At 41.3% G+C, this 15,435-nt stretch overlaps 1 protein-coding gene across 2 annotated transcripts; it reads left to right on the top strand.

Annotated features, from left to right (window-relative positions):
* The first annotated feature begins 2,098 nt into the window (after positions 1-2,098).
* On the top strand, positions 2,099-11,787 carry SMNDC1 (survival motor neuron domain containing 1). 2 transcript variants are annotated; one of them, XM_005520728.3, is made up of 6 exons: positions 2,099-2,212; positions 2,851-2,970; positions 6,392-6,534; positions 8,180-8,341; positions 9,148-9,301; positions 10,054-11,787. In XM_005520728.3, the coding sequence occupies exons 2-6, from the start codon at positions 2,851-2,853 to the stop codon at positions 10,189-10,191; spliced, it is 717 nt and encodes a 238-aa protein (XP_005520785.1). In that variant the 5' UTR covers positions 2,099-2,212; the 3' UTR covers positions 10,192-11,787. The 2 variants fall into 2 exon arrangements, with proteins under 2 accessions (XP_005520785.1, XP_087915477.1); XM_088059351.1 differs by lacking the exon at positions 2,099-2,212 and adding an exon at positions 2,711-2,728.
* Positions 11,788-15,435: the final 3,648 nt, after the last annotated feature.

Below are 15,435 nucleotides of genomic sequence, written 5' to 3'. Positions count from 1 at the left end.
GACAAGCCAAGCGTGGCTGCGGGACGCGCCAGCGCCTCTTCCAACCGCGCATCACTTTGCCTTAAAGGCAGGCAGCCCCTTCCAAGGGATGCTCAGAGACCCCCGGTACTGCAAACCTCATCTTCCCACCCAGCTGTGCCATTCCCGGCCACCACCCGGCCGCTCCCCGCTGCCACAGCACGGCCACAAAGGCTCCAGTTAGCCCAATTTTACCTTGGTGTTCCGCAAGTACAGTCAGGTCAGTCGGACAGCTTCCCACTAGGAATCGCAGCTGAAAGCCCCAATGCTAACGGCAACAGAGTTAGGCTTTGGTAAAGGCCAAATAAGTTGCCTTTTTTTCTGTTGCTAAGTTATATATATTGCTATAAGTAATGCTAATGTGCTATTATGTACATATCCATTCAAGCAACAAACATTTCATGAACTGTAAAACATATTTCTAAAAAAATGTAATCTGTAAGACAGCACGAAGATGTCCTCCTTACACTGCTTTTCCTCAATATAGTATAAAAGAGCTTCTCTAGTCAAACAGAGAAAAAAAGGTCTCTATTTTTGGGTGAAGATAAATCCAGTTTTAAGGATGCAATTAATGAGAATTTTCAATTTGTAGGAATTAAAGATCAGTCATTTCAAGATCTGGTCTTCCTATATATAACATATATAGATTATAATATTGGTGCCTCTTTTTAGATGTCTGCAGACCCCATAAAACTCCATACTCTATTATAAATGACATGCTTGACTATATAACCATAAAATGACTTCAATATTAACTCTCATCAAACCTTTTATATATTTTATATATTTTTATGTATTTTATATATTTATAATAAATAATATATATTTTATATATTTTCTATATTTTATATAGAAAAAAATGTTTCTTTATGCTTGCTCCTGTTGATGGAACCACAGAAGTGTTCTCCTTTTTGCTGTTGCTACCTTTGGAGATAGCTGGACTGTGGATGTCTTCTCAGTCCCTCTCTGTCACTTCGATCCTACAGATACACCATAGATTTCTTGTCCTGAAATGTGAAGTTGAAACTGATTGTAGTAATGCCCATTCTAACTGATAGATGTTCACAAAGTCATTAGGATTGCTCTGTATCAAAAAATTTATGTTTCAACAGTTGCTGATCTGTCCACAAAGTTTTATCAGAAAATGTTTCCTTAGCTATTTCTAGTTTACTATTGCATAATAATGAAAATACCAAAAAGTTGCTGTTGCTGTTTTCAGTGTTACACTTTGTCTCATCAACCGTCTCTGAACAGTGTCCAGTAATTTCTGTGTTTTAATTATCAAATCATACATCAAGGTACAGAAATGTGTTTCATTGCAGGTCAGGATATCCTCTGAGGACATACACCAAGTATCATAGAACACAGTGGATATATTTTCCTCATAATACATAAACAAAGCCAATGAGTGAAGTCAGCTTCCTGTGCAGCACCATGTGCCTGTGACCATGAGGGACAGGATGTTTGCAGGAGACACTGATACTCTTGTTAATATGAAGAAAATTTTGGGGCATCTGCTTAATTTGGCTGGCTCACAGCTAAATTAATCACTGGCTTTCCACCAGAAATATGTATTTCTTCCTGCGACAGGCTTGAAGAAGCCACTGAGCTTTTCCCTTCAGTTTCCTCTCCTGTTGCAGGACGAATATTGAAATTTACTCTCTTCTAAATTGTTTGGCAGTAAGTTTTGCATGGTTCTGATGATCATGTAAATAGCCAGAGGGTGTTGCTGTAGTTGATACTGTCAGGGACAAAGACGCGAGTGAGCAAACCCTGTGGGTCCAGGCAGGACCCCCGGTCCTCTCCAGCAGTGTGTACTCCGACAGCACAAATCTGACATCGTTCTCGAGCTAAGAGTCCCAGCACGGCTCGGCTGGCAAGGAATTTTGAAATCGCGGGCCGGATCCGCCCCGGGGCCCGTCCCGCTCCCTCAGCCGCGGCCCCGCCCCCTCGCGGGGGTGTGGGCGGGACGGCTCGCCACGTGACCCGCGGGCCGCGTGACGCACTCGCGGGCCGGTAGAACACGTGACCGTTCTCGCGAGCGCCGGCGCGTGCCGGCCGAGGCCCCGCCCCCTGGCGCCCCCCCACCCCCGGCTGCGGCGGCGGAAGGAGCCGGAGCACAGCGGCCGCGGCCTGACGGGACCCCGGAGCGGAGCCCCCGGCCCGGGCACGGCCCGCACTCCGCACCGCCGAGGTGAGACCGCCGGATGGGCCCTACCGGCCCCGCGCGCTGAGCCCCTGCCCGCTCTCAGCGAGCCGGGGCCTGGGCTGGGCCCGGCCTGGGCCTGCCCGCTGGCGCGGGCCCTTCCCAGGCCCGTCTCTTCTCCCGCGCTGCTCCGCTCGCTCCGAGCCCACGGGGAGCCCCGGGAGGCGCCGGTTCCCGGGTGCCTCGGAGGATTTCGGTGCTGAGGCTCGCGGTGTGCAGCACCCGGAGGGCACACACCGCAGTGCGCGGGGTCTGCTGGGGACCCGCATTCATTTTCTAAAGAGCCGGGGGTTGCGAGGTTCGCTCAAGGCCCCGCTGCTCACACGCTGTAAGCTGTGCGTGTACCCCGTACACTGTTTAAACGGCACGTGTTTAAGCCTTTTATTCTTCAGAAGTCTCCTGAGAGCAGCCGGAACTGCACAAAAATTATATGAGCGGGTATCTGTAGTCAAATTACTGAACAAATACTCATCATTGAAACTTAATGAGCTGTGTTTCTAGCATGTTAGTAACACCTTTTTTTTTGTTGTTGTTGTTCTATCATCTCACTTGGACCACAAGGTGTGATTAAAAAGCAGCAAGGCTGTTGTTTTGATGTGGGGTTTGTATGTGTGTGTTCCTTGCAGATGTCAGAAGACCTTGCTAAGCAGTTGGCCAGCTACAAAGCTCAGCTCCAGCAAGTCGAGGCTGCCTTATCTGGCAATGCAGACAATGAGGATTTACTGAAACTGAAGAAAGACTTACAGGTGAGAGCTTGAGGGTAGGTGAAACGTCAAGGTCTCTTACAAGTGTTTTATCTTTCCTAAATTTTCATCCTGCAACAAAAATAGACACTTACTGGGTTAGTTACTTTCATTCCACATAGTTTGATGTAGTCATGGTAGGCTTAGTTTGGAAAAACCCAAGGTATAGCCTATTTTAATTTTTTTTTTTTTGAATGGGTAAAAAAGATGTACTAATTTATACAGCTAACTCTTTTACTATAATCTTTGGCTAGAGAGGTGAAAGATATGCCAGTGCTGTCTTTACTATGTGATGGGTTTTAATTTTTTTTCCCTGAAGCATTTCTCAAAATCATTATTTTTCTGTTGCTTTTACAAATGCTGAAGCCTGATGGTTTGGATTGCCATGATGTTTTTATTGAGTTCTCAAATAACTCGATCCAGAACCTGCTTGCTCATTAAATGCGTTTGCAGTGTTAAAAGCTTTGGAGCGTAGTTGTGTATTCCTTGTGCATCTAAGTCTTGATTGTGTTTCTATATAAGAAAGGAAAAGAGTTGTGTATTTCACTTGTCACAAGAGCATAGTGTATTCCTAACAGCTGAAACCCATTTCTGGTCCTTGGAATGTGGTTTAGTGATAGGAAGGCCACCAGCATAATTTTAAATGCATGAGTGGTCTTTTAGATTCTTATGCATATGAAGACACATTGGCATATAGCAAATCCCAGCAGTGCTGTTAAAATCTGTCCTGAGAGTGCAAGATGCTGCTTCATTTCTGTTGTGGATTGCTTTAGCCATCAGGTGTAAAAGTAGATAAAACTACCCAGTGCAAGGTTCAGTGACCACTGCTCTGTATGGAAATAACTGTTTTTGGGCTTCAAAACCAAAACACAAGTGGTGCCTCCAAACAGTGATCTTTAGATCCTTTTAAACTGCAAAGGCTTTGTGCCCACAAGGGACTTTATAGATCATCTGAATGTGCTCTGTTGTACACTGTTAAAAGCATGTGTATATTTTTATATTTTTAAAATGCACAGCAAAACCCATATGGGATGATATTTCCGATACCAACACGACCTCGGCTTTGATATGCAGAGATCATTGATGTGAAAGGACAACTTGCAAACTTTTTAATAAAAGCTTTCTGCACAGAATGGGGAAGATCTTTACACTTTCGTCCCCAAAAGGTTTGCTATCCGTATGTTCCACCTTGAAAATGACAATGTTTTGCAGACTTGATATATGCCAACTAAGCAAACAACTGTAAAAGTGGGTTTGATACGTCAGTGTCCCAACTAAACAGCTTTTTGTCTGTTCAAAAAGATGGTTACCATGTAATTGAAACATCTTTTTCCTATTATAAATCCTGATGCATCTTGTATGCTTAGATTATTCTTGACTAACAATATTAAATATTAGAAGAAACTGTTACAAGTACTTAGCTTTTCACTTTCCATTCACCAAAACATTTCTAGGACAGTGTCTGTGCAGCCAAGAACCAAACTTACCTTTTCTAGGATTGATGGCAGTTGTCATCTTCTGTAACTGGAGATGAGATCTGTGGGTGTTGTGCTTTGGAGTGTAGAGCTCTCTTTGGCTTTGTGAAGACCAGTTGGTCTGGAAAAATCTTGGCAAACTAAGTAGTGTTCCCTATGGGTCACACCTCCTTATCACGGGGATGTGGCACCAAGCCATGTTGTTCAACCTGTTTGGCTGTACTGAGCTGCTGTGGTAGTCCAAGTCCTGCTCAGAAATTTTCTTAGAATGATGTCTTTTCTTAAAGATTTGAGACTGTCCTGTGGCTTGCAATAAAATCAATCTCTGTCTTGTTAGCTGGGCACTATGGTATGTGGATATCAGATGAAGATTTTTTTTTACTAAAAGTTTGGTTATTTTAATAACCTGGTGTGTAAGGGGCATTATTAAATTCAGAGGATTCTTGGTAGACTTGCCTGAAACAATTCAAATCCAAGTTCTAGAATAAGCCATCTCTGAGGCAAGAATTAGCCAACAGTTTGGTGTTACTGGTAGCTGCAATACCTGAAACACTTGTTTTCAGGAGTGGCTTGTGCCTGATGTGATGTATTTGACCTGCTGAGAGGGATACTTGTCTTAAGCCATGGTGTTTCCTGGATTTTCAGAATACAGCTACCTATATATTGAGGAACAGTTTGGGATTTTGCACCTGGGAGGGAAAATTAGGCTAACACTGTATGCTCTCAAATTAGGTAACTTGATTAGCAAAATCTGTTGTGCTTCAGCTGTGGTACTGGGAAAATGGTGAGCTAAGTGGTAGAAGTAATTGTGTGTTCCTATGCTCACAATCAGTTGCTACTGATTGTGCTCACTGGAGCACTTATTAACCAGCAGCTCCTCCAAAGCAAAGAGCAAAACTTGTATTAGCTGTTGGAAATTCAGACATTAACATGCTACAACAGAAACTGTTAGGCTATTGATGCTAGTTGTATAGTTTATCAGATAAAAGTGCATTTAAGTTTGTTATATGAACTTACTTGGGGAGTGCTTACAATCCTTTAGGTTCTTAAGGGATGATGAACAGCTCATTTACCACGTTTTCCTGAGCTTTCTATGCCCTTAGCTGAAGTAAGATGTGAAACAGGGAGAAAACAGGCACCACCAAGCCTCAATTGAACATTGTCACTCTCCTCTGACTTAAATGTTTACTGTTTGTTAGGAGAGTGACAGTGGTTTGTGCTGAGGTACTCAAAGAACTGAAGAATTTTTCTTCTTTAGGGCTGACTAAGTTTCTTTGCATTATACAGAAAGTTTACATGGCCCTTTAGGTGCTGTCTCCTTTGACTTTTAGCGCTAGTGAAAAAGAGGTCTTGATTGCTTAGTCATTATTTAATGTAACATTTACAGGAAACTGGGAGAGATTTTTGCAAGCTCCTGCCTGCAAATGAATAATGTGTAAAGGAACTGGGAGACTTCATTACTTTGTCATCTTGGATTAGCAAGGGTAGGCCTGACCTGAAATCTCAAAGTCCGGGAATTTAGAAAAAAACAAGCACTTCTATCAAAATAACTTAAGGAAATCAGTTCTTTAGTGTGCACCTGTATGCTTTCCAACAAAATGAGAGGACTTCGCAGCTTGGAGAGTGCTCTGCCATGCTGACTCTGGATACTACAGTTCAGCTAATGAGAGAAATGCCATAAAAAATAATAGGCTACTTTTTGAAAATTTGAGGAGGGCATGGGCAGCTTTACAGCAGTGCAGTGAGGACCATACATATTTTTATCTACAATTTCAATTATTGAGTTTAATTAAATTATTAAAAAAACAAAGTGAGTGTAATTCACATGTCAACAATGAATATAATACACTAACTTAAAAGCCAAACCAAAAGCAGTAAGCTTGGGGTGAAAATATGCTTGGTAAGAGGAATTTGAAAAATTATTCTTTGTGGGCTTTTGTTTTTTATAGGAAGTCATAGAGTTAACCAAAGATCTCCTTTCAACACAACCTTCGGAAACTCTTGCAAGTTCTGACAGTTCTGCGTCCGCCCTGCCCAGTCACTCATGGAAGGTTGGGGATAGGTGTATGGCCATATGGAGTGAGGATGGACAGTAAGTGTAGAAAACTTCTCTAACAGTTACATGAAATAGTTCAATGGTAAGAGACTTTCATTCAGTTTGAATTCACCAGGGTGACTAAAGGCAAAAAGAAATTAGGAAATAAATGTGGTATTAAGTGTTCTTGAACTGTTTATTAAAGGTCTGTATTTTAAATAGCAAAGAAATGGGAGGTATTTTATAAAAATGGGCTTTTTGTCACTAACCATATAAAAGGAGGGTAGCTTTTGTAAATTGCCATTTGCTGATGTAATAAATGGCAGATTGAAAGAACTGGTCAGTTAGGACAGTCTTTTGTAAAGCTTTTGGGATGTGTAGTTCATAATTTATCTTTGCATTCATATATATGTGTCATTGATTACTTTGAAAAGTATTTCTTGCTGTATCTCAGTTTGAGCCTCTAATTGGAAATTAATTTTAAATTTTTAATTGAAAATGCTGGATTTGGATATAACATAACTAACCATGCAATGTAACTACAGAATGAATCAACATTTTGGGTTTAGTCTCCTATGTGTTAGCCTGTGTAGTTCTGGGAACCCAAGCAGATAATTCTCACTCCATAAACTTTGAAATAAACACGTAGAAGTTACTTTTCATACTGCAATCATGTAACTGTTGCAGCTTTAAAAAAATAACTGTTTATGCAGGACCTATATCCCACTTGTTACCACTTCGAGAGAGGCTCTGTTATTCCATGAATGTGCTTCTCTTAACAATGCAGTAACCATGTAAATATTTTGGTATAGCTGTTGATGTCTTAAGTAGAAAACTAATCTAAAAGTGAACAGTTCTTCTGTTTATTAATGAGTAAAACGTTTTTGTGTTAGAACTTAAAAACTGAATCTCTTAGTCTTAGGTCACCATTGGGTCATTCTTTTTGGTGTGATCCCATGGTTACAGGATTAGAGCTTGGGGAAGAGTGTGTCAGAGTGTTTACTGAAGTGCATCTTCTTGGACTTATTTGTTCTGCTTTTTTTAGAAAACCCTTCTTCTGTTGCAGCATTTCTTAAGTGAGCAGTTTCATAAAGAGCTAGCCAGACTTTGAGTTCTCATGTTTTCACCTAACTCAGCTCAAGATGTTGGCCCACTGCAAACACACAATAAACTAATTTAGTAAATGTTAATTGGAATATTGTCTGTGAAACATTTCATTTTTTTCCTCTGTTTGCTCTAGATACATCGTTTTGCCCTGATGTTAGAAAGTTACTTTCCTTAATTCTTTGTCCTGTGGAGAAAAATGCAACCAAAGCTTTGCACTTCTATGCTGACATTTTCTAAAAGTCCTCAATTAATTCTGTGAATGCAGTATTTTTTTCTTTTTTTATCCCATGTCCTGCCAGAAGTAAAACCGAATCAGGATAGCTGATTAGATTTGCCTCATCATTAATCATTAGTTGTGATAGCTGTGAGGGCATTGCTTGTTGAAACTAAAGGTAAAATACAGCAGATTCCAGTCTTTGTACCTGTGTCTCTTTGACATTAAGACAAGAATCTCTTGTTTTGATTTGTGTATTGCCCCTGAAAATGAAGGCTGGTATCTGCAAATTTTTCACTTAGTGGCATTAGCTGGCTGATGTGTTGAAGGGCTGAGTATTAAAGCTTTACTCACATGCTTACAGCCATGATATCTTTACAGGTGTTACGAAGCTGAGATTGAAGAAATAGATGAGGAGAATGGAACAGCTGCGGTTACATTTGCTGGATATGGCAATGCTGAAGTCACACCTCTGTTCAACCTGAAGCCTGTGGAAGAGGGAAGGAAAGCAAAAGAGGACAGTGGCAACAAACCCATGTCCAAGTAAGTAATACGCAGACAGAAGTCTGAATGCTGCTTTGTGGGTTGGTTTTGGGTTGGTTGTTTTTTCTTTCTCCCTCAGCTATAAAAATTGGTTAATGAAATAAATAGGTGTTTTTGTTTGTGTTTTAGATTTACATTTACATAAAATCCTGCTGTGTCTAACACAGGAAGGTATTTGTAAGGGCTGAAAATTTTCTTTTTACTTAAGAAAAAAAAAATATGTATGATTCTTTGGAGTTTGTTACAGCCAATGGTCCCTTCTCTAAAAGGTTGTTCTGAGGATGCTGCATTGTGGCATAGATTGACTCCTTCAACTTACATATTTTCAAAGTTAACTTTGTCCTTTTCCTTCCATCCCTGTCCAATAATTGGTAGCATCAGAGTACTGCAGACCTCCAGAAAAGTTTGGGCTTTCACTCCAGTGGGTTATTTACATTTTCCAAACCCAAGATGTTTCTGAAATGGAGTAGTGCTGATAGGTCTCTTTTCATTTCAAAATGAATTGCATCCAGTCCCATGGGTTGTTGTGTTTGGCATGGGCTTCTCAGGTGTGCTGGTGGTTGTTGTTATGCCAAATACATAATTAAGGTAATGTTTATTAATGGAAAGATTTGGTTTGGATTTTTAGGTTTTGGGGATTTTTTTTACCTCTTAGAAATGGTGAATATTTACAAGCTTTATTTCTGTATTTTACTTCTGGAAAACTAATGTGCATGTCTGTTTTACAGGCAGATTTTAGTTTGTTACTGGAAGAGGCACAAACATAAAATGTGGGGTTTGTTTTTTGTTTTTCTCCTTTTTTCCAGAAAAGAGATGATAGCCCAGCAACGAGAGTATAAAAAGAAGAAAGCTTTGAAAAAAGCTCAGAGAATTAAAGAACTTGAGCAGGAACGAGAGGACCAGAAAGTCAAGTGGCAACAGTTCAACAACAGAGCCTATTCTAAAAACAAAAAAGGCCAGGTTTGTTTACTTTTGTCAGTATGTGAGTAGCAACAGGGCATAGACTTCTGTGCAATACCTTGGGAGAGAGAAGGAGATGCTTAAAGGGATGCAACATGGTGTCTTTGGGATTCTGAAGTGTGCATTTTTGTATTTTGTGCACTTCAGATGCCTGGTTTACTGGATTGTTTTGCTGCTCCTCAGAGAGAGCTTGCACTTGGCTGGGAGAGCTGGGCTTGCATTAGTTGCCAGCTGGTGTTTGTTGGAGCCAAGAACCTGAGGGCCCCTCTAAACCTCCAAGTCTGGCTTCTTGTTATGTTTATGACCCAGCAGACACAGTGCTGAGGATGTGCCTTGGAACAGCAAGTGCAGGGCAAGAAAGGTAGTGAGGGTACAAATTCTTACTCCATTTCTGTCTTGGCTTGACCAAGAGCTGCCAGACGGAGTGGTAAAACTTCAATTTTCCTTTTGAGCAACTAGAGATGCCCTTATGAGAGGTGAATTTTAGTCATTATTTGGCTTGACCTGAGATTCTCAATACCGCAATCACATCCAGTACTGAGATGCCAGAAGCTCCCAGCCCCATTGCTTCACTCAGTGACAACACATCACTGCTGAGCTGGCCATTAGAAAGTGTGCCCATCTGTAGGGCAAAAGTTGAGAATGTTGAAGCACTTCAGATGGTAATGATTGCTTGGTTTTTGTTTTTTTGTTTTTTTTGTAAAATCCAGCTAGTAATTATTCAGAAATGGTGTTTTCCATTTTCTTTCCAGGTGAAAAGGAGTATTTTTGCTTCCCCTGAGAGCGTAACTGGCAAGGTTGGCGTTGGAACATGTGGAATTGCAGACAAACCTATGACACAGTATCAAGATACCTCTAAATATAATGTCAGGCATCTGATGCCTCAGTAACAGATGAAAAGGGTGGAACTTCATCTCTGCAGGGCTTTACACTTACCTTTTTATCATTATATTTTTCTAAAAGTAAATTATTTGTTGGCACATAGTGAGTAGTCCATTTTGTCACCATCACTTTGGCTTCAGCTGATTTGAGCCTTAAATCTCCAGCTATTGATTTAAACTCCCCCCCAACCATTAAACTTTTTGTAGCAGGTAAATGTTCATGAACTGCTGTTGCCTATTACTTTCAAAGCAGTATTTGTCTGCAGCTTTGAATCTTTCAGTCATACCAGTAGTGAAGGGTTTGTTTTTATTCCCCCTCTACAAAAAGTGGTGGTATAAAAATGGCACTATAAGAGTCTCCCTGGTTTCTGTAGTCACGGTGCTCTCTGTGACACACTCAGCATTACATAGTAGCTGCAGCTCTGGGAGAGAGCTTACATGTCACATGGAATTGCTAAGGAAGTTTAAATAACTCTCTAAGAAATCCACTGCAGATTGATTTGTATAGCTGTAAATGAGGGCAGAACAGGGTTGATAGGATCTTTATTACTAATGATCACTTATGTTCCAGCAACAACAAATTTGGCTTAATTCCAGTCCAAATTTTTTGCTTTTGAATTGAAGCAGAGGAGATGCTGTTTCTTGTTAGTCCTTTTTCTTTGTATGTTTTATAAATACTCATCAAATTATAATAGGAAGTTAATGAAATGTAACCAGAAAACCATAGGACAAGGAACTGTACTTAAGAGTCCCCACCCATCCTCAGGGATCAGAGCTGGAGTGTAACTGGTTGTGCTGTGGAAAGGAGCTGTCCTGTCCTCCCTTGTAGATATTGTAGGTGTGTTGGTACATTCACAGACCTGTTGGTACAGTCACAGCAGTGACAGTTTGTGCCTGGACCCCCAGCCAGACAAGGAGAACCACAGCACAGCAGATACAAATGCCTAGATCCCACTTAGTTAGTTGTGAGTGAGTAAAGGTTAGCTGGGAGTTTCTGTCCTTACATAACTGACTGGCCCTAGTGTCCATTGTACCTTCAGCTGTATTACAGTGCTGCTGAGCCCCTTCAATTTTCTTCAGGAATCCACGTGTAAAAGCTCTTGCTTTTTTGTACTCTCTCTGTGATTTGCTTTCCTCTGTTCCTTGTCTCGCACTTACGGTAGTGATGCCACCTCTGAACCCGTAATGTGTTTAAAGAAGTTAATGGGTAGCCCTGTATACAATGTAGATATTATTTTTGTAAAATCTAGGGCTGAGTTAATGGACAAGAGTACATCAGCTATTTCCCCCATTAAATAAAATGTGTGTCTTGTCCATTAACCCTGACCATTATTTCCCTGTATATTATGTTAATGTAGCTCATTTTGTAATTTGTTAACTAGATCAGGTCACGTCAGCAATTGTTGATGCACTGATTGGTGGAAATGTCCATCAGTTACCTGAGTCACAACTCAAGCTAAACTCTACAAGCGGTAGTTTAGAATCCATACATAGAAAAAGGTTCTCCCTATATTGGGAGAAAGTGATTTTTATGAATACAAAGTGTGTTAATTTCAGTTTTGTATGTTTAACTTTTATTAAATAAAGTGTTTAAAATCTGCTGGATATATTTGGTGAAGTGGAATTATTTTTGGGGGAAGGATAATAGTAAATCATCAGGACAGGGGTGAGTACAGCACAATCTGCTGGACAGAATATCATACTCAAAATTGGTGCTGAAATACAACACACTCATTGCAGGATGAAGTAGGTGTTGCTTAATTCCTCATCTTCACTGGTACCAGGGGCATTAAATTTTCTTTTGCATAGAAAACATCTCAAGAGTAAAATAATCTGCTGTTTAGAAAGGGAGTTTGTACTGCAGCCTGCAGCTAGCGACGCATCCCAGCAGTGACATTAACTGGGAGCCAGTCATGCCATACTGACAGCTCCATGCTGAGGAAGGTCACCTGTCGTCTTTCACACGTGGCTGTGATCCACTGTCCCTTTCATTTATCCAAAAGAAACATTTTGAAGTCAGAACTGACACATGCTAAAGCAGGCACAACTGGAGTTTTCAGGAAGCCTATTCTGAACTCCACCTGTTCTTTTAATAGAAAATAGTCTTTGGAAAAGAAGGCTCACTTCATACCTGACATGCACTACATCTGCTTATCTTTAATGCAATGAATACCATGGTCAATAAACCATCCCTATTTGTTTATTATTTGTTCACTAGTCCTGGAGAGCAACGGTGTGAGTCATCAGAACACAAGGGGTGTGTGAACCTCCCCTGCAAGGGACAGTCCTTGCTGAAGCTTATTCTTCTTCACTTAAACATCCTTCAAGATGAAAATTAATCCTTGCTGAAGCTGTACCCTTGCTGTATTAAGGCTTCACACATGTCTGCAGCACAGCAGTCTGCAAGACAAGATGTTGGAGGACTTGCTAAAGGCCACCCCATCACTTGCTCCAGGCCTTATTGGGGTACTACAAACCAAGGGGCAGATTTTTTCCAGTGTGATAAAAATGAATTGCTTCCCACAGCTTTTACAGCATGTTTAATGTTGAAGATCTTTCCCAAAAGAAGTGACATTTCACGCCTTTGACCTGCATCAGCCAGGCCAGCAGCACTGTGTGACTCAAGTGTTCAGCTCATACAAGCCCACACCTCAAAGGACACATCCACCCTTCTCAGAGGCTGCTCAGCAATCCCCGATCCTTGGCATTTTTGAAGGGGTCTCAACATATGCATGTTGTAACACAACTTCAGTTTTAGCAGCACCCAAACAGAACCCCTCCATAAAAGGTGTTGAGTACCACAGCCACAATACCAATACCCACAGACTCCCTGCTCCTGCCTCTGCCTAACAACTAAAGGGATCAGTCCTCTTCGCAGGAGGAAATGAGAGAGAAGCAGAGGCCAGGGCTGGTGTATTATTCCCAGTTAAACAACCTGCCTTTCAGTAAAAGGAAAACATTGTCTGTGCAGACACCACTCTCCTGTACTCATCCTCCCAAATGTCACTCAAATCTGGTGGCACATTTCAAGAAAATGTGACAGCACATCAGTGTTTTTTAGGTATTTTGTGCAGACTGGGGAAGAGAGGGGCAGAAGGACACGCTCCTCTTCCCTGAGGGTCCCACAGGACAATTCAGAGATTGCATTGCTGATGCAGAGGAGTTTCAGTCACTATCAAGTCATGGAATTTCTCACACACTGGACAATATGTCCATGGGAGAAAGCTCCAGGAAATAAAAATAGGACTTTATTCTGCTTTTATATGGTTTTTCATTATTATCACCTCTCTAATCTCAGAACAAAGTCCTGTTTTTTACTATTCTCCTCCAGGAAGTGACCCTGATTTCTCTCTCCAATGATGCACATTTGGTGTCAGAAAAAATGACACAAAAAAAGCTTATGTTCCTGGGTTGGGACGAAACAGAATGACTATCTCCAGTTAGAGCACCCGATGCATCCTACTTCCACTAAAGCAAAATGTTTCATCCATTCCAACAGGGCAACACAACAAGCAGGGAACAGCATGTATAAGAGAACAAAGCAGAAAAGCAAGAGGCTGGAGTGCACAGATAGTAGCAAACAAGCAAACAAACAGACAAAAGGAAAACACAGTCACAAACCCCAGAAAATGATAAGGCTGTCTAGTTAACCCCTTTCTATTGACCTACAGATTTCTTGAGACAGACAGATGTGAGACCACCTTCGTCACTAACATGCTGCTAATGGAACGGACATTAAAATGACCTTCAAGTGACAACTCGCCACCGGATAACTGTGACAAATGCAGCCAGATAGTCATCTCTACCTTGTCTGCAGACACGAGATGACATTCCATAATACACTTGTGTCAAAAGAAGGAAAATGCTGGATGGTCTTTTTAATGGGTTTGTCTGTAGCAAAGAGACCCACCGGGGATCTAATTTACAGAAGGAGCACTTGACAGAATGAGCTTATGAGAGAGCTGTGCGTGCGTGTGCATGTGTGCCTACTGCATGGGAAGGCTGCCTCAGGAAAGTGCATCCAATTCTGCTTTTACAGGAAAGGTCACCATATTCTTGTAAGATTATAGCAACTTCCCTAAAAATTTATCATCTTGAACATTACAACACGAGAAACGACCAGCAGAAGGAGATTTGAGGAGGATGGCAGCTGTGTGAGGTAAGAAAAAGCAGAGTCTACAAAGCAGAAACAAAGCAGGGCAGGACAACTTTGAAAGGCTAGAGAAATGTTTCCATCGCGTAAGAAATTATCAAAACTTTATCTGAAATCTGCTACAAAGAACCCACCAGCACCAGAGCAACCAACCCCAAGTCTTTGGAGTTATTATAAAGGCTCTTAATTTTGTTTTCCTTGAGACCACAACACTAGAAAAGGTAGAAGATACCAAACTGCCCCAGAGCATTACAAACAAACATTTCAAATGCATTTATTCCAACCATAGATATATCACTGTTTTATACCAACTAGGAGAACACGACCATTCTCCATCCCTTGAACTTCAGTGCTTCTCAGCCGTGGTATTTCTTCCCCAAGTGGGCATTTAACACAAACAGGAATAACAGGAAAGAGGAGGTGCTGGGACAGCTATAGAAAAGGGCTCATGAATAAATAAATTCCACTGGTATCCAACTGCTCAGCATCGGCACTACCAGTGGTCAACACTTCCGAGGAGAATAATAATGAATAAATAAATAAGGTCTTGCTAGAGCTAAAGTTTCCTACTTCTCACCACTCTACACGCTGTTCTGAGCTTTGTGTCATCCAGAGATCATATGGACCCCAAACATAAATCCAAGCAGCATTTCTTCTTTCAAAGCCCTTGGGCTCCATTTGTAACCTAGAACTTAATTCACTCTATGGCAGCCTCCTGCTCCTGCCAGGTAACCTCCCAGAAAGAACAGATGGACTGAGACACTGGATTACATGCACACAAGTGAAAACACATTTAACAACTGCAACCAGATGCAAACTTAGTATGCAAATTAATTAAAAAAAACCCAGACTGAAGAGAAATCATTCATTACAGCCATGGAAAAATTATTTCTCTACTCATGCACGTGTGTTGTGCCTCTTACAGGGAATGACACATTTTGGAGAGTGGGGCAAACATCAGAGTATTTGAACACAGGCAACTTATCACAGTGCAGAAGTCTACATGAGACTTGCTCAGGATGTCACCGCAGGACCGAAGGGCACAAGAAGAACAGCAATCAGCTGAAGTGACAGGAATGACCAAGATGGAAGAACACAAC

The sequence above is a fragment of the Pseudopodoces humilis genome, chromosome 9, assembly GCF_049639895.1.
Source record: "Pseudopodoces humilis isolate 2021_Gansu_Grassland_sample_001 chromosome 9, ASM4963989v1, whole genome shotgun sequence".
Classification (NCBI taxonomy): Eukaryota; Metazoa; Chordata; class Aves; order Passeriformes; family Paridae; genus Pseudopodoces; species Pseudopodoces humilis.
This window is presented reverse-complemented; position numbering and strand designations above follow the sequence as displayed.

What these genes read in the sequence shown, in the direction of transcription:
- SMNDC1 (XM_005520728.3), top strand. Translation starts at nt 2,851, where the DNA reads ATGTCAGAAGACCTTGCTAAGCAGTTGGCCAGCTACAAAGCTCAGCTC. An exon ending in AACTGAAGAAAGACTTACAG is followed by an intron (nt 2,971 to 6,391) that starts GTGAGAGCTTGA and finishes TGTTTTTTATAG; the next exon opens with GAAGTCATAGAGTTAACCAA. An exon ending in ATATGGAGTGAGGATGGACA is followed by an intron (nt 6,535 to 8,179) that starts GTAAGTGTAGAA and finishes ATATCTTTACAG; the next exon opens with GTGTTACGAAGCTGAGATTG.